Source organism: Ischnura elegans, chromosome 11 (genome assembly GCF_921293095.1).
Source record: "Ischnura elegans chromosome 11, ioIscEleg1.1, whole genome shotgun sequence".
Lineage (NCBI taxonomy): Eukaryota > Metazoa > Arthropoda > Insecta > Odonata > Coenagrionidae > Ischnura > Ischnura elegans.
Window position 1 is genome coordinate 31912519 of NC_060256.1, and position 27346 is coordinate 31939864.

At 39.6% G+C, this 27346-nt stretch overlaps 1 protein-coding gene across 2 annotated transcripts in view; it reads right to left on the reverse strand.

Moving 5' to 3' along the window:
• The window catches only part of LOC124167796 (synaptogenesis protein syg-2), a 122859-nt gene extending 96378 nt beyond the window's left edge, over window positions 1–26481 (reverse strand). For both annotated transcript variants that reach the window (XM_046545823.1, XM_046545824.1), the window contains exons 1-2: window positions 26404–26481; window positions 4942–5074 (exon numbers count right to left, since the gene is read on the reverse strand). In XM_046545823.1, the coding sequence (XP_046401779.1) occupies window positions 4942–5074; window positions 26404–26458 (188 nt within the window). In that variant the 5' untranslated portion in view covers window positions 26459–26481. The remainder of the gene's footprint in view (window positions 1–4941; window positions 5075–26403) is intronic.
• Between the last annotated feature and the right edge of the window lie 865 nt (window positions 26482–27346).

The window sequence follows — 27346 nt, forward strand, 5'->3', positions numbered from 1 at the left end:
TAACAAATTTATAACCTTATTTTATTTGTAGGTTAATCTGATAAATTTATTTTAATTCCATTCTTACCATGTGAAAAGAATCGATTGCAAATGGCTAAGTATGGCATTTAAAGAACGCAACGGATAGCTTAGGTCATTTGCGCCGTGGGGAAATTTTAAGAGGATGGGTGGAGAGAAACCCGGCGTCTGTACTACACTGCTGTTAACGAAAGGCATCAACGGGATCACGGCTTAACGTCCCATTCGACGAACGGAGTGCTGTACTTGAAATGCCCTCTACAAAGCACTCAATCTGGGATCGGACAGCCTGTAAACAATATCTGCCACCTCCGGGACTTGAACCCGGTTCAACTGGGTGTGAAGCCAGAACTAAAGCCACCATATCAACCTGATCCCCCTCGATTGTAAATATAAGGAATAAATGTATCTTTTCGAGCTCATCGTAGATATCTTTGAAAATCGATTGTAAAGCGATCGAAGAGGCCAAATATAGTTTTACGGGACGAATTGGGTCTTCTCTCATTGTAGTCCTTGCGTCTGGCTACGGCTACAATCCTCACCACCAAATTAGCCAACGTCCATCCACTAAAAAAATTTTGTGTGCAGTAGTAAATTTTTCTTCATTCTTCCCTACATGCCAATTTATTTTCAGGGATCAACACGCCCGTTCTATGCTTTGAAGTCCAAAATTACAGAATTTTTACCAGCAGAGATACCTTTAAGGATCGGCATTTGCATCTGATATGATTTACTACGTAATGCTAAAGTGGTGAGCAGTGGCGTAACTAGGACTATACTTTAAGAGCGACGCACGCAGCGATTTTCGTCCAGTTAATTTTGGTTCCCCCATCGTACGTATGTCTGAAATGAGATTTTGCTAGTACCTGATGATGATAATGTAAAAATCGATACACGTGTGGTAAAAGTTTACAGCAAAATTAGTAATACGGTAATAGGATAACTTATTCATCATTCGAAAAGTTTTTCCACGTAAGAATAAAACACGATTCTGGGAATCTTTGTGGTATTCCATCACAAACTGTATTAGGTGAGGAAAATTTTACTAAACCACATAAATAAAAACTAGAACACGACCTTGGATTCAACGTCTTAGCGTCATCATCAGGTGGTTACCAATACATTGAATTGGTAATAACGCATTGGTAACCACCTGATAATGACGCTAAGAAGATGAAACCCGGGTCGTGTTCCAGTTTTTATTTATGTGGTTTAGTAAAATTTTCCTGACCTAATAAAGTATGCTTTTCCACGACATCTCTCCGCAAAAAGTTGAATTTTAGTAGTAATGAAGACTGCTCGGGTGCTCCAACAGGTAATCTCCACGACGGCTGCCGACGTTTCGGGGTCCGAGTCGTACTCAATCCTCAGGGTTGAATGCCGTGGCTCAGAAAGTCTTATATACCGGTGCCAGGGCCTCAAGTTCCCTCTGATCAGACAGGCTGAAGTTCATTGATATCAGAATTGGTGAATTATTATCATCATACACTCCGTAGGAATAGTTCTCGGGTTTCCCACCGGGTGTAGATTTGGGTCACAGGTCCCAACGTTTCGATGACGTTTCCATCGTCTTCGCCGGGAAAACTCAAATTCTACATCTCACACTTTGTTTTCACAAATGGTTTCCAGGCGATATATTGTGCGGATGGGAGTAAGGTTACTGTAAGATTACCTCATAGAAAAATCTCCCCGGGATGGTGGTAGAAAAATTGCGTACGCTTGGTTTCGCTAGGTAGGGCCTCATTTGCTTCTATAGCATTGGAGTGTTTTATCCCTATTCCCCGCCCTTCCAGCCCTTTTCCTTTCCCTGGAGGCGTCGGCGGGCTCCGATCGCGACGGCGCCTCTCTCCCTTTTCCTTCCTCTCCAGCCCCCTCCCCGGGATTCCTGGCGTATAAGCACCTGGCTTGGTTCCGGGTCCCGGTGGCTGTACCCTTAGCAGGGTTCGCCTTGAACCCTGAGAGTTCTTGTAAGATTACCATGCCCAAGGAATGAAAGTTGTGACTCGCGACTCATGCGAAGAAGATGCTGATTCCAATAGAATAGCGAAGAGGCCGGAATTAAACTCATTGGAGGGAGAACGAATCCGGGAACACTACTGTTACCACAAGGTCCGTCAGTATTTTTTTGCATATTGTATTCATACTTTCTTGCATCACTAGTCCCTCAATAAGCATAAAAGCTCATGAGTTGTTTTAATTCCAACACGGTCAAAATACGTTCCATTCCATTTAATTTCAGTTAGTTAATTTTAACTGAGGTAGAGGAGTAAATCTAAACGAATAGCAAACTATAGTTGTTTTTAGGCTTTTATAGTGCCATGCACAATTATGGAGGCAATTATAGATCCGTAAGGGCTGTCTCTAACATACGCGTAAATATTCTTTTCCGTTCGTAAAGAAACATTTTGGAGCCCTACATGCTGGAGATTCACCACGTTCGAGGGAAACAGACCACGGAAAAGGAATAAATTAGAAGTTTAGCTTCATAAAGAAGTTAGCACAATTATTTGAAATGATCCAGATAGTATATTTGGGCTTATTGTAACTATTCTTGATTATTTCTCTGATCATCTAATTATTCAGAAAACGATCCTCTCCAGCATAGTTTATCTCTTCTGAGTCCTCGAATTAAACTCCATTTATTCGTAAAGAGGGAATTAAAACGCGAGAAACTACACCGTTCGCATCAAGAACCAATTCCAAGATGAAATTATAATATTTCTTAAGTTATATTTAAAAAATATTTTTTTACAAAGATTCATGTATAAAAATCGGCTCTTTGATATTATGAAATTTTAATGAGTTAATCTTTTAGCTAATTTAATATTAGACCTGATTTGAAATTTTTAACAAGAAAGGAGCTGATTTAATCCTGGTCAGGCATGATTAAAACCACACCAAGTCTGATCAAAAACTAAATAATGTATGATTTAAAACCTGCTCAAATTAGGTCCAAAGAAAGTATTCACTGGTAAGTTTTGGGGGATTTTCAGAACAAAACAAGCGCGGATGACCAAAGTAAATCAGAATAACCACAATTTAGAAACGAATGCATATCGATGGCTAAGTTCTAACAACACGTATCTCAAAAATGCAACTTTTTAGGAGAGAAAAAAAACTATTAATATTTTTCATTGTACACTGAAATTAAAAACCAAAAATTCATAAAACTGATAAAGAAGCGTTCATTTGCAAACAAAGAATTATTTTTCGCTTGTATTTTATTTTCCAATGTCATTACATTTTGTTTAAGATACCTGTTTCAAACCGGCCGAATTTGAGATACGTGTTGTTAGAACTTAGCCATCGATATGCTTTTTCTTGAGAATACAGTTTAAATTCAGGTAAATATGGTGGAAACATGACCAATTAAATATAAAAAGTGCAGTTCTTTAAAAGGCAAAAATGACGTTTGAGGTTGAGTCGCAAGAGAAAGATGTCTTTAAACATGTAATTTATTTGTTAATTTATTTAACTTACTGATGGAAAAATAAAAATTCAAGGACTTGTCCTTCAGGTAAGTCACGAGATGTGCAGCGAAGAATGTCAAACTGCCCGGTGAAGGAGGCCACCCGGATGGCAGCTTTATTTATTTATTTATGTCACACCAAAAACAGCACTAAGGCCTTTACATTGGGCTTATAAACAAAATAAATTATATAAATATAATAATGAACATGTAAGAAATTTTTATCATAAGTAACAATCATTTTCATCTTATACAACAGATACAAAAGGTCAGTGTCAGAAAGATAGACTTTTCACTTGGTTATTAAAATTAGAGCGGGAGGCGAAGATGTCAAGAGATTATGAGCGGAAGAGGTGCATAGAGATGAATAAAAGTCCCCTGTCCACTTTCCTCATCCCCACAAGTGCTCCCCTGTCTGCCGATTTAAGACTGCCCCCTTTCCCCGTTGCCTCGCCACTTGCGGCTGGGTCGTAGTCAAATTTCGTCCTGAGAGCCCGCACCACTGCACTACGAGTTCCCTGGATTCCCCTATATTAGGAAAGGCCCAGTGAAGAGGTAGTGTTAAGACTGCAACCTAGAGGACTCTGGTTACACCCAAATCCAAACAGATCGACGCGACGAACGGTGGCGATACGGGGAACACTTGGCCGCGACAGTAAGTGTTCATTCGATGTCTCGCGAACGAGGTCTTTCTCGTGTCAAAATATTTCACAAGCTATAGTCAATTTTCTTTTTACTGTTAATTTTCGTAGGCGATAGAAGAAAAAATCATTATCAGTACGAAGCAGGAAATTACTACAAATAACATTTATAAACGAATACATACACTTTCCTTGAGGGAATACGTCCAAAAACTCAAGAAAATATGGTAAAAAAATACCAATACAAGATGAATGCTCAAAGAGATACATTACTTTGTGGGTGGCCTCCATATTGGTCTCCACGCCGAGATTGGAAATAAAGACCCTCTTTAAAAGTATTTCCCGTAAAAACAAAGTTCTTTGGCTTTCACCCCGGGAGTACACGACCAAGCGGATTTCCTGTGTCACTCACAGAAATTGCTGCTATGCCGAGTATTATTTACAATTTTTAGGAATTGAAAATATCGACCAAGTTTATGGAAAATTTGTTTTTTAATCATCTGTTTACCAATTATTGGACAATTTTAATTTGCTATTCCTCTGACTTGTTTTTTCCCCATTGATATGGATATTTTGTACGCAAAATTAAAATTTCATATCTATATAAACGATAAACAGGTGGCTAAGAGCAATATCAGTTATTTAGATAGGTATTATTTGCAAATTTATGGGGATGATTTTAGTATGCTTACCCAGGAAAAGCTAAGTCCTAGGACGTGGTCGTGAATGTGTTGAGGTTGATCTGGTTTGATCAGGGAGTAGCATTGCTAAATAATAAAGGTTGAGGGAGTTCGCTGAGGTCAGAGTGCTTACCTATAGATTGCAGTCATGTCGTTCTTGTACCAAATGACGAGGATGGCGCTGTCGTTGGCGATCGGTGGAACGATGTCACAAGGCAGAATGGCCGTTCCCTTGGTGACCGCTTGCACCTCTATCGTTGGGCCCGCTGCACGCGCCGCCAAGCAGGAAGAAAATGAACAAAAGAACAATTGAAGGCTTTCCGTACACACAATTACACATACCTCTAAATGACTACGCTTTATCTACAACTCTACAACAAAAATGAAACATACTATCGAGGGTGAAAAACCCAGGCATGGTGAATATAAATAACTAGAAACTAGAAATATGACATTAAAAAGCAAAAAGGCACAAAAAGTCATACGAACTCATGCAAAATATACCTCGTATTTCGAGAATTTTGAATAGCATGTTCCTTTACCCATTTTTCCACTATGGATGCAAATTTTGGCTTCAAATTACAGGCTTTAAGTTAAATAGAAGATAATACCTGGATTAGAGCTACCGCACGAAAAACTGTACGTGGAACTTGAATATACCATCTGACTACGATAAATAGTATTCATATTACACAAAAGGTATCTCATATGAAAATAAAAGGACTTAAGATGTGAATCAGGCCTGCATAAGGCAGAGCTGCATAAAAGTTACTTACTTATTTGCGTTACTCATCCAAACTTTGACTGTTGATATCCTCGGAAAAATGAGTTTTGAACTTCTTTGCCGTGAGATTGAACTCAGAGAAAAGATAAACAAAAGCCACGGAGTGGTGCAACGTTAACTAAAAGATGAGGCAAAGAATGAAGTCACGTGGCTTTAGAAAAAAAAAGATGCCGGAAAACGGTATATCCTATTCCATTTTAGCATTCAAAACGTATATGATTTAAAAGTGAACGCACATTCTCCTTTGGAAGTTAGAAATTAAATGCAAGATAGGTAGCTACTATAAACACTATTGACCAATGGACGTATTCAAAAACTTATAGAAAAATGAACCTCAGATAGAAAGAATTATTTGTCGATACATCTTTATTTTAGTGCTCAGCATGGATTTCAGAGTTAAGGTACCCAAAGGACAAACGTCTGCGGATGATTTATTCTCGTAAATATGCGAAATTGAAATGTCTGCCATTGACTACGACTGACTTCAATTTTTCGTCATGAATTACTCGGGAAGTTGGCGACGTGACGGGCTGAAAGCCGGGAAAACAAATCCCTTTATTTTACAAATTCTATCACAATCAACAATAAAATAAGTACATGAATTCACTACGTTATTCACCTTTTTCATGGCGTAGCTTTCTTAGAATACGGAGCCATTCCTTACCGGGGAATAAAACCCAGTTTTGGCTAACATTTCACCACGTTTTTTTTCACTCTCGACTCTCAGTTTTCCTTCCCAAGCGGATTTTACAAAAAAAGTCGTGCTTTCTGTTATGAGTGAACTTCAAACGATTTTCTACGATTAATCTTGTTTCTAACTATTTTTTCCTATAAATGTTATCATTATCTAAATTAGTTCACTTCTTCTACGGCTTGTAAATAGAAAATATAATTCATTCCTTGCAGAAAGAGATGCCACATTACCCAATACAATTCTTGAAGAGATTTGTGATAGCATTTAAAAGTTGCAAAACCACATGTTTGGTGCCCAATGATATTTATGTAAATAGTATAAAGCATTTCCAAATTCTTTGAGATTATTTACCTTTGCGTCACGAAATGTCGACTAAAACCATCAATAGGAGCATTACTCTCATCGGTGAGTTAAATGCGGTTCAATTTGGTTTGGCAGGAGTTGACAGTGAAACCTAAATATGGAAAATTTGTACCCTATTTCGTAGATTAGAAGACCTTTACCGACATCCCCAGATCATTTATCCCTTTGTATAGATTTGGTTAGCATAACGATACTATCATGACTATCAAAACTGCCTCCTCAAAGACTTCAATTAAAACGATGGAAGAAATTTCATTAAACCTCTGGACTATTCTGCAAACAAATTCGCAGGAAATTTAATTACGATCTCTTCCTTCATTGAAAGGCTGTTTCATTGACAGGGGCGCCGACTTATAAAAAATATTGGGGGGGACCATATCCGAGGTCTTGCCCCTGGAAGAGGTTAAAATCAAAGTGTGTCGCAGCACCGAAACACTATCATGATTCACACCACCTGATTCAGTTAACCTGCTTAACCTAATAATTATTTGTTTTAACACATTGTTGAACATATTTTAAAAAGTAACTATTGTCAAACATGGGAAATAAAAATTACCAATATATTTTTGTGATTTCAAAAAGCATAATATAACTTAATAATTTTCTTGAAACATTGAGGGGGCTCGGCCCCCCCAAACGAATCTTTGAGGGAGCTCGGGCCCCCTCAGGCCCCATGGAGTCGGCGCCACTGTTCATTGAAGTAAAAAAATGAAACTACTCACACATGCGAAATACTTTACGCCAGAGCATATATCATTCTACGCAATTTTAGGCACATCACAAAATAATTATAATAATAAACAACAAAATAGCTATAAAAATAACGATTTCTGTACCTCAAGATGTCGCCTCTGCGACGAAACCGGTCGTCTTAAATAAATTGTGTGAAAAAGTACCATACCTTTTTATTGTTTACATAACAAAAAGCTTAATTTTATGGGCTAAAAAGTTTTTTACATGAAGTAAGAAGCCTAAGAGTGGTGCCTAAGAGTGAGTGTGAATTTTTTAGTGTACTGGGGACGCGCTATTCATTTTCCGCTGCTAATTGCACTGCCTCATGCAAGAATGATTTGGACCTCTCCAAAAAATGAGTTGAAAATACACTGAAACATTGATTCTAGTAAATACGCGAATCCATAGAATCTCTACGCTAAAAGAAAAATAAACGCGGTTTACTGAAGTGGGGATTCTAAGAAATGAAATGAACACCAACGCTCTATGCATAATCGCCGTAAACCTATACCAGGACAAACAGTGCAGAAGGCGAAGAATTCGCTACGGAATCTCACGAATTTTGGCGAATGCCCATGCGGTGAAAACAGCAGGGTGCTGCTTCCTTCGTTAATGGCTCGCATCTAATGGTACCGGCCACCGGTAGGCAGCGGCACTGTGCCTAATGCCCAATTCGCCCGAGCGACCCGTTGTCGCCCCGATCGCCTCAGCTCCCTCGCTTGTAATAATAAGGCGTTTGCAGCGGCAAATGGGAGTGGGCGGAAAGGAAGGACAGGCAAATGGCGGGAGGCAAATGGAATGGAGGGCAGGAAAGCAGGCAGTGGCTTAATGAAAGAGCGGGGGTTAATTTGGTGCGCGAAGAGCCGAGGCTGGTGGCGCCGTCCGTGGCTCAGGTGGCGGCGATTCGAGTTCACGAGGGTGGCAACGGCTGCTGTCCGGCAGGCGGAGACAGCGCCGCCAGTGTGTGTGAGGGGGAAGTATGAGTGCTCTCGGAAATAAGTGAAGGGGAAGATGCGGCCAGGAGCCGAATTCATAATTCAAAACTTTACGAGGACCTCTTTTTATTTTCTTCCCTGCTAGAGACTATGGCGAGGGAGAAGACTGTTGCGCTGTCAAACGCACCCCGGCTGGTAATCCAGAATTTTGAGGAAGAGTGGGACAAAGAGTATAAAAAAAGTGGAGCAAAAAGGGAGGCTTACAAAAAGAAGGACAACAGAAAAAGAAGACAATGCGAGGTAGAGCAAATTCAAAGAATGGAATGTAGAGGCTCACAGAAATCACCCTTCGATATCCCAGGGGCTAAGTAAATCGGCTAATTTCAACGAAATACTTAGAGTTGAAGAAATGTAAAGAACGAATCACTCAATGATATTTTCAACACCTAATGCTAACGTAAAAATGCATCATTGGCATTAAAAAATATGTAAAAATGAATCGAGCAATATTATAGAAAAAATCACATTTTTGGAGTAGTGCATGGATGTGATGTATGAACATTACGTATTAACGTCCTACCAACATTACGTGAGGTGGTGTTTTAACCACTGAAATAAAAACGGTGGTCATTTTCGCAGCTGATCTCCACATTCAATTTTTATTTCATAATGTTAGTCGAGATCCTGTTTCCATTATGGTAAAAGTGTAATAACATTGCATTAACATTCATTTCTGAGCTATCCTGAATATTTCAGCGGTCTAACTGACAAAAAAGTGGCTGAAATTCGAGTAGCAATATTTTGTTCGTCAGATCAAACACACAAACAAACAAGAAAGCGACTATAATAAAACGTGGTAATAAAACGGGCGAATTTATTTTTGAGACTCAGCTAAAAATGATGGTAAAAACGAGTCTGCTGAGCGAGGCCATTCGTTTTGAGCCTGAAACGTTCGATTCCCGGGATTCATTACCTCTTTTACTTTCATGCAACAGACTCATTCTGGTCTCCGACGGGAGTTCACGTGAGACTTAAGCCCAGCGCGCACGGTGCGACTGTTCTACAACTACAGTTGCAAACCGGATGACCGCGCTACCGTTTTGTGACCTCACACGACACGACTGGTTTTTGACGATCTCAAACCAATCTGAAACCAGTCACATACAACCGTTGGGCTGCGGTTGCAGTTGCGTCGTTGACTCCAGTTACACGAGACCACATAGTATTTTACCGGTATTCTGACAGCCGTGCAGTGTCAATCTCAGCATCAGTGATCAAGAACTCAACATGACGCTTGTTGGAACAGTGAAGAAGCATGAAGTTCTGTAAAACTACAAAATATAAATCGTCTTTGGTCTTGATAATAGTTCACAACGTCACATTCGTATGAGTCTGACACAGTAAGCGCACACAGCCAAGCTTAGGCCTTAAAAACAACACGTAACACTCTAAGTAAACACATATACACTGATTTAAGAATACCGGGACTAGCTACGGTGATATATTTACTGAGTCACCCGCAATGCACAAATCGTGCGTAAAGTCCACAGAGAAAATATCATTCGCCTTAACCAGGATGATCAAGCGCATGATTTTTTTTGTGGACTTTTCGCACAGCATATAAACTGATCGAACAATAGACGCAACTGATTCACAACCAGCCCTTTTTCAGTACACCAGTGTGCGGACAGAAATTTTTTTTTCAGTTGGAAACCAGTTGAGCCTGCAACCAGTAACCAGTTGAGCCTGCAATCAGTTCAGTTTACAACCAGTAGGGAAACTGGTTGTAAACTGAACTGATTTCCAACTGTAGTCATAAAATATTCACTGCTAGTGCGCTGGGCCTTAGGGCACTGTACTGAAAACAGCAGAATTCTGGTCGCGATGGTATAGTTGAGCTCACGGGAGTAGTTGAATCCAGGCTGAAGGTCGTGTAGGCACTACAACATAGCCTAACAACTCCCATATCTTTGAAATAGGAAATGCACATGATTCAATTGCAAGGATAGAGAATGTTGAGACGAAAAAACTGCAGTGCGGAATTCAAATATCTACATAATCTCATCACTATACGTTGCATATCAAATATGTGGTATAGGAAAGGTGACTCTGAGGAGAAAGGGTTTAATGTCAAAATTGCCTTGTTATCCGGTAGAACTATAAGATTCTGTGATAAAGAAGGTTTGCTTTTAGCGGGATAATTAGCAACCATTGAAATACCAAGCCAAAGCAGATATCTTGCATCAAATTCTAATTATATCGAAAAAAAATCGCGATACTTCTTTAATGTCGATCACCCACGGAAAAAAGGTTCTTACAATTTCTATTTTCAGTTGGATGTAATTCACGTACTGGTATTCAACATCTTAAAGAGTCCTGATCAAAGGAGCTGCGGAGCTACAGAAAAGACTGGCTTCTCACGCCAATGAAATAAGGCCGTAAAAAGCCAAGAAGCAAATAATTCACAAAGATGCCAGATTTCTGCAAAAAACAGGATAAAAAGAATCTCAATTAGCCTTCAGAATTCAGACCTTCCAACGCAATTGCGTGAAGGATAAATTTCTTCCACTCCTCTTTCACTTGTAGTCTAGCTATATAATTAAAAGAGGACGTCTGTTTGTCTGTTCACTATGCGCTTCCATACGGCTGCACGGACTGCAACCTAAATAAATAGGTGCATCTCAAGCTATCAAACCCCGTTTTTCTACTTGAGGTTGCTAACGACTCGTCTTTGGCGTCGTTTTCTCATTACAGTTTGTTACGTCACTTCATTCAACTTCCGCAGATGGACATCCGGTCGGGTAGGTAAACATACAAATCCTGCCATGTGACCATGAATTCCACTACCCTATGTACTATCCTTCTCGAACAACGCCGGGTGGCCTGCTAGTATACTATAAAACGCACTTCCGATCACTAACTTACTCAATCACACAAGTGTTTTGAGGTGAACGAGACGAAATACGACCCCATCTATAATAGTGTAAAGGCCTGGTTACATGATGCATTAACTCATACGGGTTAATGTCTAAATGTATGAACGCGTGAACGAACGCAAAAATGCACCATGTAACCACCCAACTTGTGCGAATGGATGAACGGAAAATAGAACCTATTCTAATTTCGTTCATGCATTCGTACATGTTCCGTTCCGGTCCACCAAAATCGTTCACGCAAACGTACATGAACTTGTACGCGTTAATGTATCGTGTAACCAGGCCATAAAACCCTAGGAAAATTTTTTCTATCACAGTGGTGCTAACTGCCCTTATACCGGTACTTTTTGGGAGTATTAGGGGTAAAATAATCGATGGTAATGAGAAATTTGAAAATCGTGCAGAAGCTTGTTAATAGTATCAAAGTCGTCGCCAATAGTCCACACCTTGTAACAGTCATAAACCCTGTAATAGAAGAACTTTTTGGAATTCCTAGGATTTAATTTATGTGGGTTAGATATCACCGAAAAAAACGATCCTTAAGGGACAAACGGCCGATAAAAATTATAAGAACTCGCAGAGTGGCGAGAAATGGTCGCTCGCTAGGGCAAGCTAAGCCCCCCAGTGAGTGAGAGCGAATTTGAATCATAAGACTCGAGAAAAAATAAGGTTCAAAGATGCACTATTTCCCAAATATTAAAATGGAACCCAATTCTAGTACTCATTGCATGCCTTCGCTTCTCTTGGGAAGGAGTTATCAGCATTTTATTGCTTAGAGCTCAGCGTTGAAGGTAAGGATTCGATAGATCGATTCTCCTCGGGTCGACGATCATCGATAGATCACTTCACTGCTCGTGAAACCACGAGCCCACTAATAGTTTCTAGGCTCACGTAGGCGCTCGTAGTATGCGTTTGATCCGTGAAAGAAGAAGAAGCCGGCGGTGAGGTAGATAGTTGAGGCAGAGGGTTGATGAGACGTACTGATGATCAGAGCGGCCAAAGGAAATCATCCTCGACTCCATTTCCTCGGCTTGCGACTTGCGGCTCAACCACTTGGAAATAACGCTCCCAATTACCCTTCTTTCTCTTTTTCCCTTCTTCGGGACTTGATTTCAGCGGGGGTGAGCCAAGAGGGAGAAGGTTCCCAGCGGGCACGACAGAGGGAATGGCGGTAGACACTGAGGCTCCGCTGAGAAAGCGTCCTTGACTGTAGGGGAGAGCATTCCGTGAAATTCTTCGTAGCTATATGTAGCTTTGGGGAAAGGAAAGTGTTCCTTTATGGATTCATTATTACAACTAATATTCTATGAAGAAGCTAGAATAAGAAAAGAGAGTGAAAATGGTGATCACGCCCCCCGTAACATTTAAGGTTTACATCGAGAAAGCTACCAATGAAATATAAGAGAAGGGCTTCACGGGTAGCTATCCAAAGAGAAATAATTAGTATACGAAGATTTTCAGACGACATAGCAGTCATAGCCTAAACAGAGAAGGTCTTGAAGAAGTCTCTGACACATTTGGCTAGATACTAGCTGTAATTCATTTAAATAAATAAAAGATCGTAGCACTTTTCGACCAAAATGTTTTACTGCGTACAACGCGTTTCGACTCACAGAGCCATCATCTGTTCTACGATCGTTTATTTATTTAAATATGTCTAACTTCCGCCAATTGAAGACTGAATCTTAGCAGTAATTCAATGAAAAGGAAACTAGGATATTGATATGCTGCAAGGGAGAGTATACTACGACAAAAATTAAACTAGGAAACCAAACCTAGAAGAATAAACGATATTAATTTTTCCTGGTGAATACTTCTGACGAATATTTCTCGGGTTTGCAGCAAGGTTAATGCTTTTATACAAGCCGACGTTTCGGGAGACGACTTGACTTGACAACTGAGCCGCATTGTTGTCCTCGATAAACGGTCGATCCGGTTCAGTGTGAAATTGGACTTCCATAAAGTAACACAGCCTTGATGATGGGAGACAAGTCGTCTCCCGAAACGTCGGCTTGTATAAAAGCATTAACCTGGCTGCAAACCCGAGAAATATTCGTCAAACCTAGAAGAGGTGAAAGAGTTTTTGCTGCCTAGGAAGCCGAGTAACCAGCAATGGACGAAGCCGGTTACAAATAGGACATTAGAATTAATCGGAAAAAAGAATATTCCACAGACACAGGAATCTATCAACACCAGATGATACCTATGAATATGGCAGTGAGTTAACAATTCATCAGATTCTACTTATAGAGTATGTTTCCTTATGAGAGAAAGGAGAGAAATTGATAGCAGCAGATAAATCAAGAACGAATGATTCAAAATCTAGTAATTCCAAAGAATTGTGTTGATAAATGAATCAATCCAGAAAGCAACGAGTACGTACCAAGAAGTGTGAGAAAATGGAAGTCTTCTAAAAACTCTAGGAAGACGGGATGAGACACCTTACCTGACCACATCAAGATACATAAAAGCCTAATGAAAACAGGCATCGAAGAACAAGTAGACGGGAAGGGAGGCAAAGGACGAATCCAAGTAATTTACAGTAGACAGTTTATTAAGTATGTGAAGTTGAATGAATGCTTCAATATGAGAATATATCGGAGGACAGTGTCAAAACAGCTGTGTCAAACCAATATTCGGAAGGATAATGTATGACGATGATTCCATGATTAACTATTCTATACACTGACCCTGAATACCGTTTTTATTGGCACAAAAAGACCTTAATATCCAATGCGACCACTCCTACGTGTAATTCTATCAGGATTCCATAGAAAATGAAAAAGAGTTAAGGCTGTGTACTAATGTATATAGGCGAGCCTTGAACTCAAGCCACAGGCATATTCATACGGCGTAAACATAACTATAGTTTCTAAAAAGGATCTTTAAGAAGCAGAATGATTTTTTAAAGATATCAATCTGAAAGACAAAGATGCGATAAAATATGAAGGACAGAATAAATGTTCTAGTAGAAGAGTTTCAGAGTATAAGGGGAAAAGCAACAATTGATAAGGAGAAAATTTTACAGACCAGGTAGCTTTTCCATCACTTAGAGACTTTGCAACAAAATATTTTTAAAACGATCTGTCAATTTTTACTGTGAATAAATATTTCCTTTGTTAGCAACAGTTGTGTTGAATCTGCTCACAAATCACTTACCGGCGCTAACTATCTCAATTATGGTCCAAGTGGAGCCTCTTATATCGTGGCTTCTTGAAGGTAGCTCGAGCATTGAAGATAATGGATACGAAGAGATTTCGTTGTTGATGTACCTTTGATCGGCGAAAGTACAAACTATTGAACTATGCACCACCATGTTATGCTGAAGGTCGCCCGGGGATTTTAGCTATTCTATGTAAGACAAGCACATGAAATAAGATATAAATCGGGAAAATGAGAGTAGTTTAGATAAGTCATTGCTGGGGAGAATGGAAATTCCGAGGAACAGAGTTGGTAATCATCATCATTAATCAGAAATTCTGAGATAGGTTTGACGCAGCTCTCCATTCCTCTCTCCTATCCGCTAACCTTTTCGAATGTTTTAATTGAGATATTTCCATAATGTTTTGGAATGTTTTAACTGAGATATTTCCATAATGTCTGATATAAAAAAATCGGAGTAGCTGCGACTCCTCGCGATAATAATATGGTGGTTTTCTCTTGCCTTCCGCATCATAGTACTTTAGCCGTTGAAGTAAATTTACCACGTTTGAATTGAAATGATTGTCGCTGTACCAACCACTGCAGTCTCCACCTCCGCTCATATGAAGAAGGGCTGCTGCCCACTACTCCGGGTGATGGGTAACATAATATTTGGCATTTTCCCGTCTCTTATCCACGGTAACTTCACCGTTTTCATTCCTCATTTTGATGGCCTATGTAATCCAAAGATAGACCCATACCACCTCGGAATGCCGCCGCTTTTTGTCCACAACTTCTCATTCGACAAGTTATCACGCTTATTTCGCAACTAACCTCTATATCTAGAGGTTGACCCACCATCCGCAACCCAGTGGACGCATTCGGTGGCTTAAATCTCAGCCGCAAGGAGTTGGTGGTACTCTCAAATAACATATTCGACATTTCCAATTCCACCATTCCAGGGAATTCCACCATTACTGCCTGAAAAAAACCTTGGCACCACGCCGCGTGTGAAGAGGCACGGCGAATCTGAATTTCAAAAGCCTCTGGCCGTAGGAAGATGGAAATAGCATGAGAATTTTATCATTTTCAACGACAAATGGGAATGGACAGATGCGTAGAAATTTCCAAGATCGTATATTTTTTTACTTCACCTCCCCGCGAAAGCTTGATCGTGGCAATCCCGAATTTTGAATTCGTGAACTGTCAGAAATGCATAAAAAAAGTCACATTTGGGCATTCCGAGATTTAAAACTGCCTCAACAATCCGATAAAATTTATGCCCTTAATACATTCAACACATCATGAATAAACGCACGCAGCTTATGAAATCAGTCAAATTGATATCAGAAGTAGGTAGCAATTACGAAAAACTGGTCTTAAAACTTTCGCTGTTTAACTGCCTCAGAAGAGATGCCACCCCTTAATTATTTGAGTGCAGAATAATACTTAAAAGGATATTTTTAGCAGACACAAAACCTTTTTCAATATAAATCTACCTCAATTAACTACTAAAAAGCGGATATGCAGCGTTATAGAATTTGAAATATGGCTCTAATTAGTTATGATAAAATAATATTCCAAGGTGGCCACACATCCTTGATAACTCATCCAAGGATTCATAATTGATTTATTTTCCGTTATCTTATTTATATTTGGAGTGTAAAAAGTGTTGAGAAGTTTAAGATTCTGAAAGTCAGTGATTCTCCAACCACTAGGGAAAGAGAAGAATGCCCGAGAATCACCACAAAGACAAACCCTTTACAAGGAATACATTGATTTCTTAGACACGAGATACACGATGAGATGTTTAATGAAGGAATTCGGATACTAATAAGCTATTGGTTCGTAAGTAATATGATAGGCATCTCCTCACATAAGCCATCCGTCCTAAATTAGCTAATATCTTTTGTTTTAAGGTTGTAAATAGTGATCCAACCCGTATCACTTCACTTTCAGAAACCCTCATTAACTTAATAATTAACAACATCCCATTGCCCTGTTTCTCCTGTTCTCCTTTTGATTCCCTATGGCAGACTATCTTTCTATTTATGTTAGAATAAGAATTAAAAACTTTATAAACTAGTTCGGTTACTTAGCCTAAATTAAGTATGCAGATGCATGGCATTCATGGTACTTAAGCATAGTATACATGCTGGGTTTCGAATACTACTACGAGTTATTTCTTGCTCCTAGCTGCTTCATATTATTCTCAGTTGTCACGATTCTAATTATTTCCCCAACCCTAACTTTCCTGGCTTATTGGATAGCTGTTAAAATTCATTGACAGTTATTACAAATTTAATCAACCTTCCTTCTGTCTGCATCCCCTCCTCTAGCACATCCACACTTACGCAAACTAGTGATGGGTGAAAATAATCGATTATTATGTTCCGATTTTTTCGATTATGTGATCGATTATGGGGTGTCGTTTTAATCGTTGAATCAATAATTTAAGCTTGATCTTCACTTGAAAAAATCGGCGGCAAGAGCTGTTGTTTAATACATCTCTTATCGAGTTATAATCAAGTACCGGTGGCTACATTTTTATATAGCAATTATAACGCAGTAAATGGAATTACTAGTGATAGGGAAAATTCGTATCGAAAAATCATATGATATCCCCGCGATTATCCATCATAGAATCGGTATAATCGTATGATTTTTTGCCTGCACATAATCGGTAGAATCAAATGATTCGTTGCCCTCACATAATCGGTAGAATCATATGATTCGATGCCTACTAAAAAATCATATGATTCTACCGATTTTCAAAATAACCGATTATGCCTTCCCGATTTTTACACTGAATCGCCGCTAGGGAACCGATGATCATTTGATACGATTAATCGATTACGGCGGAATTCCGCCCATCTCTAATGCGAACATCTTTTAAGTAAGCATTAAAAAATACATTGACGTTGTCATTCCCTTCATATATTTCTGTACGACCCATTCTAATTGTTTCTTAAGTAAGCTACCTAATTCTTGCCTATTCTCAAGACGTGCTACCTTTCCGCAAGTATAAAATGCAATAAAAAGAGAAAAAAAAGCTTTTCATCACTTAGAGAATAAAGCGGATGTACTGAATAGGTTTCAAATATATGTTAATATAGCGTGCAAAACCTATCAGGGTCTTCTTAAGTCATTTCTAATTAACCGAAGCAGCCGCCACGATTTATTTTCTGAATGAAGAAATGCCTTTTTTAACTTTTTTATGTATTTTATACTGTTTTTGGAGAGAGCGCGCTTTTTCATCTTTTTCATTTTTTTTCATCTCAGCTTGCAGGTGATGATGAATCATATAATCGATTAAACCATAGCATACATTTACTTACTCAAGTATATTAAATTGATAAGATTCTGAAAGTCAGTGATTCTCCTACCACTAGGGAAAGAGAAGAATGCCCGAGAATCACCACAAAGACAAACCCTTTACAAGAAATACACTGATTTCTTAGTAATGAAATACATGATGAGATGTTTAATGAAGGAATTTGGATGAAATATGATTTAATGCTTTCCCGGCGAATAATGTGGGTAAACTTTTCTCGGGATTCCCACCGGGTTAATGTTTTTATATCGGCCAACGTTTCAAGTACCGTCTCGGCACTCATCTTCAGCCCCGAAGATGAGTGCCGAGACGGTACTTGAAACGTTGGCCGATATAAAAACATTAACCCGGTGGGAATCCCGAGAAAAGTTTACCCGCAAGGAATTTGGATGCTAATAAGCTATAGGTTCCCTAGTGCAGGTCTTTAAGACGATATTATTAACCATCTATTACTATAGATCATTATTAATTATTATATATTATTATATTTTGTTACCTACGCAGCAATTCCCGAAAACAACCACCAAAATTGATAAAAGAAGCTGTGAAAATCTTCAATTGAAAATTAAAAAATAATTTTCCAAATGGAATTTGATAAACACTGAAGTGAGAGAGTGTTTAAAATCTTTTTAATTAAACCTTTGAAATCTAATTAAAACACGCCCAAGGTGGCAAAAAAATAAGTTTGAATAGGACAGACTGGTGCCTCCTCCTATTTAGTCCCCTTTCCTTCTGAAGATGGACCACGCCATCTATCGAGAAGGGAGGTACACTCCTAGCACCTGGTGAGAGAGCGAGAGAGATAGCGAAGGGAAGTAAGCTATTTCCTCAAGGCGGGATTTGCGCACCGCCAGCTTGCAAGTTGAATGGCGAAATCCCGCAACCAGGGCAGAGTGAGGGGGGATTGGGGGTTCAGGGGGGGGGGGGGGGAGGGAAGCTTAGCACTTAGCCAGTTTCGGCGCTTCCTAATGGCAGCGGGTGAATTACCACGGCGTAAATATTGAAGCGTTTAATGAATTCATGAGGAAGAGTTGGGCGGAACGTAAAGAGACCAACAAAAGGCGGACAGCTGCGTCTTGCGGGAAACATGCGCCGACGAACTCACTCATGGTGACGACCCAGCTGCTATGCATACGCTCACATGGGCTACGTAGTTGTAATAGAAGGATAGCGGGATGAGTGCTGGAATGCTCAGCTACAAAACGGAGGACACGGACTTAAAAATTTTTACTGCGGACAACGGACTCATTCTAACCAGTACATACAGCTTCAACCGTAAGAATGGTTTGGATCACGAATATTGCAGAAGAGGATCTTCAAGTCGGCTTCAAAATGTGTTGTCAGAGACCGCGCATTTAAATGGGTTAAAAAGTTGCCACTCGCGTGGCTGACGGACAAAGTGATCCGAAAGTTAAGTTTCACTGGGAAATATGGTATAACTAGGGGCGTTTACTGAATTTAAATGCATGATGAATGCTATCTATCTAATTCATATACTTTCAATTCTATTCCTCGAAATCACAAAGATTATATTGAAAAATAATGGAAAATAAGTGGATTGCATAGCACTCATCACCGCGCCGTGGAGATTTTTGAAAACCGATTGAAATGCGACCGCAGTAGCAACAGAAATCAGCCTTCCATAGGAAGGAATTGGGCCTCATCTATGCAGTCCCCTTGGTTTGGATAGATAAGGGTGGAGCACATCCTATTCTAAGGCGCAAGGTGGAGGGTAAAAAAACCTATTCCTTTCCCAGGGTCACCTCATACTCAGAAATGTTACGCAGATGCGAAGCAATTTAGGCTGGGAGCCGCTAAAGAAACGGTGGCTACGCTCTGGGCTTAGAATGCTTGAAAAATTGAGAATAGATATCTTTAATAGCGACACGGAGAACATCATATTAGTGCCCCACTATATTTCCAGGTTAGGCAGAAGCGGTAACTTAAGAGAGATATTTTGCCGAACGGATAGCTATGGGAATTCGTTTTTCCCCCGAACCATAAAGGACTTTAATAAATGTTAAGTATCCATCTTTTGTTATGCTGCCAACTGCGCCATTGCTACTACGCAATTGTGGGTAATGGAGTACGGCAACGGTGACCTCGGGCAGTCTTGCCGTAACGTTCGAGTTGTTCGCATGTTGGCTGTGCACCGGATGTGCACTATAAGTATGTAGAACAAGTACATGAAACGTAACTAGTGCCCGGACTGCTAGTCTCTAATTCCTGCAACCCCGAGACATAACAATAAATACTAGTCGTACCTTTGTTTGAGCATTCGCTTTTTATATGTCAACGGCCGGTGTCCTGACACCCCCTGCCACACGCATTTTTAGGCGGCTTGCGGGGTAGTATGTAGATGTACTTGGGTGGATGGACTACTCGGAAGGGAATCACTTCCAGACCGTATATTGAAAACTAGACTAGTCCTATTATGCACGTTTACGAGCAGTTTATTTTCTGACGAAGTTAACCAAATCTTTCGATGTACAGCATACTACGGTAGATCAGATAATAAAAATAAAATTAGAGGAATAGAATTTAGAGCAGATGGATTTAGAATTTTTTCCGCGATCGATGAGAGACTAAAACGGCAGTATTAGGATTAAGAGAAAATCTAGTTGGCTGTTGAAGATTGTTATAGTATTTCCAACAGCATGTTTTACAGCTTCTAACATGATAGACAGGTTGCCTACATAAGTAGGATATATATTAATTATATATCTTAGGTATATTATATATATAGTATGTCTTAGGTAGCTTAGATGTTCTGTAATGCATGATCGAGGAATTTAACTTTAATCCCTATGGTTCGTGTTGTGGAAAATTGGTGTTGGTGCACCCCCTGCCAAACACCTCTGCAGGTGGCTCGCGGGGTAATATGTTGATGTAAATGTGCTTCAAGGTTTTTGTATATAGCGTCGAAAAGATATACCCGGGATTACCGCTCAAGACCTTTCGGTCAGCAACCCAGTGCTCCTGCCGCTAAGTAGTACCAACCTGTATGGCATGGTATTTGGAGGAGGCAATCGACAACTGAGCTCATATGCACCATGAAGGAAGGGTAGGAAAGAAATGGTGGAGAGAAACCGGTCATTAGCCTGCTCTTAACGAAAGGCGCCAAGGGGACCACGGCTTAACATCCCATCCGACGGACGGAGTACTACACTAGAAGTGCCCTCCACAAGGCACTTAAGCATGGATCGGGCAGTCTGAAAAATTCTCTACCGCCGCCTGGATTTGAACCCGATCCCTAAGGGTGGGAAGCCAACACTATAGACACCACACCAGCCCGATCCCCACCAACCTGTACATAACTCTGTAGCTACTACCATGATAAAAAAAAAACAAATGGTAATTTCCACGTTTTGCATGAAAGTGTGGAAAGTAACATCGGCTTTTTGTCATGGATTTATCAAACTTCCACCAAGTCAAATTTGCGACGATTTCATACGTTCTATAGCTAAGGTTGTTAAGCTATAAAATTTTTAAATAATATTTAATGTCATCGAGGCGTAAATGTCGATTATTAAAACGGGAAAAACTTAAGTAAACTTATTTCGCGCTAGTATTTTAACTTATTTACAGTATCAGTAGAAAATCATTATAAAAATCAATAGAAAGTGGAAAAAAGAAGAAACCCAATGTGTTGCTATGCCCCATCCCAAAAAAAACGGTGTCCCTCCCAACAAATTTTGTTTTCAGGAAAATTCATTCATTTTTCATTCCGATATGGATTATTTCCATTAATTCAGTTCGCAAAACCAGAATTGCGGTCGACATTATTCATTGAAATTCTGGGAAACTCTGGCTGTCAGGCGTCTCGCGCACGGCCGTACTGGGAAATGTGGCCGCAATGATTCCCGCCATTCGTCTTCATCATGGGACGCGGGAAGATCCCTGGGGGTCCTTCTCCTTTAGGGGCCCCTCTATCCCGAGGGCCTCATCTTCCGCCCACTCAGAAATCGCAATCACTCAGCCGTTGGCGAATGCGAGAAATGCCTCGTGCACATTATTATTGCCGGCACGATCATAGAAATAATGCACGCATTCACACAACGCGATCGCGATGGTGCTGCCCTCAAGCGCCCAACGGCGGAACTCCATGGTGCTCCAATGAATAATGGAAAGCAGCACTTCTCGTCAGAATAGTGTTAACAAACAACAGCAAAAAAGAGATTGAAAAACTGAACACCCAACCTGCATCGTCTGACAGGTCATACTGGAGCTTAAAAAGCTATTTAACAATATACTATTGCAAAAAATAACAAAATTATGATTTATAAAAGAATAGTACTGCCGATCAGTGACGCAGCGAGGGGGGGGGGGTTTGGGGGATAAACCCCCCCCCCCCCCTAGAGCTCAAAGAAATTTTTAATTTTAATCCATTTTACTTAATTGGATTGATATTACTTATAGAATAGTGAAAGGATTAATAAAATATCCCTCAGAAAGCCGCAAAACTCACCATTTTGAACCATTTATCTTAAAATTCCGCAATTTTGAATCTCGCAAACTACCGTTTATCCTGGTGGGTATTCCATACCCCCACACACACCGGTATTAGTTTTACACCTAACCCCCCTACCCCCACAGCCTTAATTCCTAGCTGCACCCCTGCTGCCGATATTATTATATAGTTTTGAACTGTGGGCTTTTACAAAAAAGACACATGCCTCCCTTGTCACGTTTCAAATGTTTGTAGTATGTTGTAACAAGTTCCAAAAAACATCTCTACTCTTCCTGGATGGCCGACACGATATTCATATGTTCAATGAACCGTAAGGTCACTTGGCCAAGATGAGGCTAATAACATTTAGAAATACAATTTTGCGAAGTACTTTCGGTCTCGTCGAAGAAGGAGTAACATGTAGAATAAGATGATTGTGCGTGATTGTCGTTGTTACGCGTTATTTACCCTGATGTATTAGGCCTTCAATGAGCTGTTTTCGTGGCGGTGAAGATAAATTTTTTAAAAGAGAATTGTACGAATAACCAAGTATTGTGGGTATCATCAGGAGCAGGAGATTAAGATGGCTGGTCCGCATCATAGAAAAAGGGAAGAGATAATGATAAAGAAGTTCTAAAAGGGAAACCAGAATTTACAAGACCGAGAATGCACTCGGACGGCTCCGTACAGAAGACGCCCTCTTCGTATCTCTGGCGAAAAGTGCCAGGAGCGCAATAGGGCTCCTCCTGCAATGCCGCCCTTAGATGCTGATAGTTCACTAATCATTCAATAGTCAATATTAATTTTATTTTAACATTAACTATTTTCTTTAAATTATAAAAATTAACTTATATTACCAAAAATTCGTCAAGTAATACATTAAAAAGATGAAAGCACGCATAGAAAAGATTTCCTAAAGTTGTTGAATACATACCTTTTGTTGTTTTTGAGACCTATTTTTTTCCTAACCCACTGCAAAATCAGCAAAAATGCCTCGGCCTTTTTACATAGTACATAGAAATTCGGCTGGCACTCAAAGGGTTAATAAAAAGTTTTCTTTTTTGGCCACTTCATTGTTTATGTTATTTTTTATATCCAATTATTGAATTTTAATAATACAAATTTTACTAACACATCAATATACCACCAGATAATATGTATAAGAATCATTGGAATCGAAATCGAGAATCGGAAATCGATATGAAAGAATCGGAGTTGGAATCCGAAACGAAAAAAAGGAATCGATTCATCCCTAATTTTTTTTTCATTATCGATTAAAATTCGCCCAAAATGGCAACAATAATCAAGCTCCAGCAGAACAGACTGGTGCATCTTTACAGAGTTCCCCTCACGGGCGTACCCAGCGAGGGGCAGAATGGGGCAGCTGCCCCCCCTAGAAGCAAAAATCGCAAATGTTTTTAAGGAGAATAGTATTTTTTCAAGCAAATAATTTTAAAAAGTAATAAAGAGCTGTTAAAGTTTCCTTAAAATGTTTATTTCATTCATCTTTTCCCAGCTTATATCTTACCTACAACTTGAACAACCATGGCTCTCCCCCCTCCCCCAGTTTTGATCCTGATCTTGGCTCCCCTGACTATGACCGTGAAAAAGTATTCCAATGGCTGATGGGAGATATTTACCTGAAAGTCTGCGTGTAGTAGGTAATAGTATACACTGTGTATGTAGTATAAAATAGTATGAATAAAATCTATGTAATCGAAAAAAAATGAAATCGACCCATCCATAGATCACGCTAGTTAAATTGAGGTGTAATGAGGCTGATGTATATCTGAATTGTGTGAATGAATGAAGGAGTATGCATGTACATCTTGTATGATCTTGGGCACGATATGGTGGAAGTTCTTAACATTAGAAAAATAAGATATTGCAATATTTCCACTGAGTTTTATTATGACACTACACGTTTCGTCGCTACAGCTGCACTTTCATCGTTACACTTGATGATGTTGTTTGCAACGACGAAACGCGTAGTGTCATAATAAAATTCAGTGGAAATACTGCAATGTCTTATTTTTCTAATATGTATGTAGTACAAATATCAGATTGCATGCCTGATTTTGACAACGGTCAGTCTCAATGTTTGAAGCTACTACGACGTGGATATCAAACTCGTTCTAGGCGTGTGTTTCTGCCTTGTTCGTCACTTCGTTCCCGAATGGAAACGCGGCAGTTGAGCAGCCGTGACCTTCGCCTGATATCACTGCATCCAAATTGCGTGAGACGCCACCCCTCCTCCGACTCCCCCAAGATGGCCCCGCGGATCCGTCCTCACAAAACCGCACACCTCATTAAAATAAAAGCAGAAATTCCGGCGACGGTGAAGAATGGAGATGAGAGGGCAAACCTTGCGTTCCCCTCTGTCTCCGCGTGGCAGCAGCACCGTCGACGCCCGCGGGGAGAAGGACGGGTCGAAAACTCACGCCCCAGCCAACAGAGGGCAGCAGTAGTGCTAGCAACCGTCGCTCCTTAAACTCGAAAAGAGTTCACCTGTTCGGTGTGTGTGCAGGAAGACTGGAGTTAACACGAGGAAAGTGGTAAGGAAAACTTGAGTTACGTTCAGTTATTACAAAAAAATATCGATAAATTATACGCAAGGAGAACTTAACGTAAGACTCCAGTATTTAGTCGTTACTGGGGTGTTTACATAGAAAATAGCTCGGATTCAGGTGACTTAAACTCGAAAAATATCATAAGGTTGGGTCGATTTTTAAATTATATTTCGAACGGTTCACGCATTTAATCGAGTCTCACGAGCCATCTGCTACTGACGCGTCACGAGTTAACTCGTAGTTCTACATTCTGTCCTTAAACGCCACCTGTAATGATACATCGCAGCTACTTTGTCTATATACTGATTACATCAGTTGACAATGTATTAAACTCGATTTTATTTGTGTTTTCGTTAGGTATTAAGTAATTAAAATAATTATAGTTAACTACAAAAAATCAAACTTGCTGGGATATAAACATTGGTAAGGTCGAAAAAAGCCCGGTCTTTAATGTGTTAACAAGAAAATCAGCGTGTTTTTTTGGAGCTTGCAGTGTAGTAGTCATTTGTTTGACTGTGCTTTTCATCCGCATTTTGTTAACCCAGGCTGTGAATAAGGATTTTCGGGATGAAAAATAGTATGGATAAAATATGGACTCAAGGAGATTGGAATATCTGAAGGCGGTGTTTCCGAGTTTTTTTTGCGTGACCAATTCCGCCAACTTAGTTCGATATTTTTTTTAAATTAATCTTTGACTCATATTTTGATTTGGCTAAGTTTTGATGCGCACTAATTCAAATGAGAACTGCTGCCATCAGGGATGCCAACTTAAAAAAACATTGGGGGGCCCAAACCGGGGATCTTGCCTCGGGAAATTTTATGAGTACTGAGTTTTAAGTTTTTTAAGCATTTTAGAAGATAAACTCGATTTTTTCAGGCTTATATTAGTGAAAATTCATTGTAAACCATTGAAAGGCATGGTACTTTTTCACACAATTTATTTAAGACGACAGACGTTTCGTCGCAGAGGCGACATCTCCAGGTACAGAAATCGTTATTTTAAAAATTTTTATCGTTTTTTTTTGTTTTTTTTTTTAATTTTTTTTAGAAGGGTCATATGATCAACACTAGAACCCTGATAACTCGAATCTCGATATCTTGACACTCCGGAGAAAATCGACAAGCCTGACACATTGTTTCCTCACACCCATTACGAATTTTTGAGGGGGCTCGGTCCCCTTCAGGCCCCATGTAGTCGGCGCCACTGGCCGCCATAATCACTTTTATTCATCCGGTGATTTTCATAGGAGTTTTCCGAATATTCGTGATACTGCTATTAATATATAAACTTTAATGTTTGAGTAGACTTGTTTCCTATTACATATCAGCACATGATGATATTTAATACTACTTACTTAGGAAAGCTTTTTAGCAAATACGGCATTGAAAACTTAAGGAGAACGAAATACCAAATCATGCTTCGCTTGCACTAATTGTAATGAATACGAAAATCATATAAATATGGTGAAAAAAACATGCTGATGGAAAGCTGGTGGGCATAAAAAAAGCTAACTGAAAGCTCTTCCACAAATAAGCTACCTGTAAGAATAAATAAAAAAAATAAATGCCACTTAAAGCGACTAATTGATGCCTAATCATGAACTGAAAATTGCGAACGAAACGACATCGAGATGATCTTGGAAGTCTTCAACATACGCTTTTGAGTGGCACTGACTGCAATCTGCAGTCCCGAATCCGTGGGAAGGTCCATTGGCTGCAAGTCTCCCGCGACTACTCTACCTGGAAAAATAAAAAATAAAACATTCTTTAGAATTTATATATCGACGAAATGTAGTCCATTTTCGTTTGTCATTTCAATTTCACATTTTACTCGCGAGAATGCCACCATGTCTTCAAAATATTTGGTGGAGTAGTTGCGACTCCTCGAAATAACAAATGTGGGGGTTTCCTTTGCCCTCCAAATTGCAGTACTACTTCCTTTTATGTAAATGTTTCCACGCCTGAGGTGAAATGAGTGTTACTGTACTGACCACTGTAGTCCTTTGCCTTCACTCACACGAAGAAGAGCTTTCTTACGGAAGGTTTGAAGCAAAATTGTTGATGGCCACGTCACTGTATCAACACCTGCTTTAACTATCACTTGAATGGCTTATATTACCCAGATGTAGTCTACAGAAACCATCTCAGATATCCCTTGGTTTTTATCCATGACTGCTTATTCATCGAGTAAACTCGCTTGTACCGCAGCTAACTTCTATAGCTAAAAGTCGATCCACCATCCGCAACCCAGTATACCCAATCGGTGGCTTTAAGCTCCACAGGAGAGCGGAATTAAGAGGTAAGTCAAACCAATCATACGATATTTTACTTATGATGATTATGATGAATTTAGCAGTGTGAATAATGATTCAGTACCCGCATTAAAATAATTTAATGCTATTTTGCAGGAGTTGGTTGTAAAATAATCCCTCAAAAATGCTAGTAAGGTATATTTTTATGACCAATTGAATAGTCTGACTTGCACTAGACTAGACGAGAAGTGTCACCTATTAGATGTATTTTGTCCAATTGAAAGCCCTACGATGCCAGATTATATATGCAACTTAACCATAAATAACTTACATGGAGGAAATGAAAA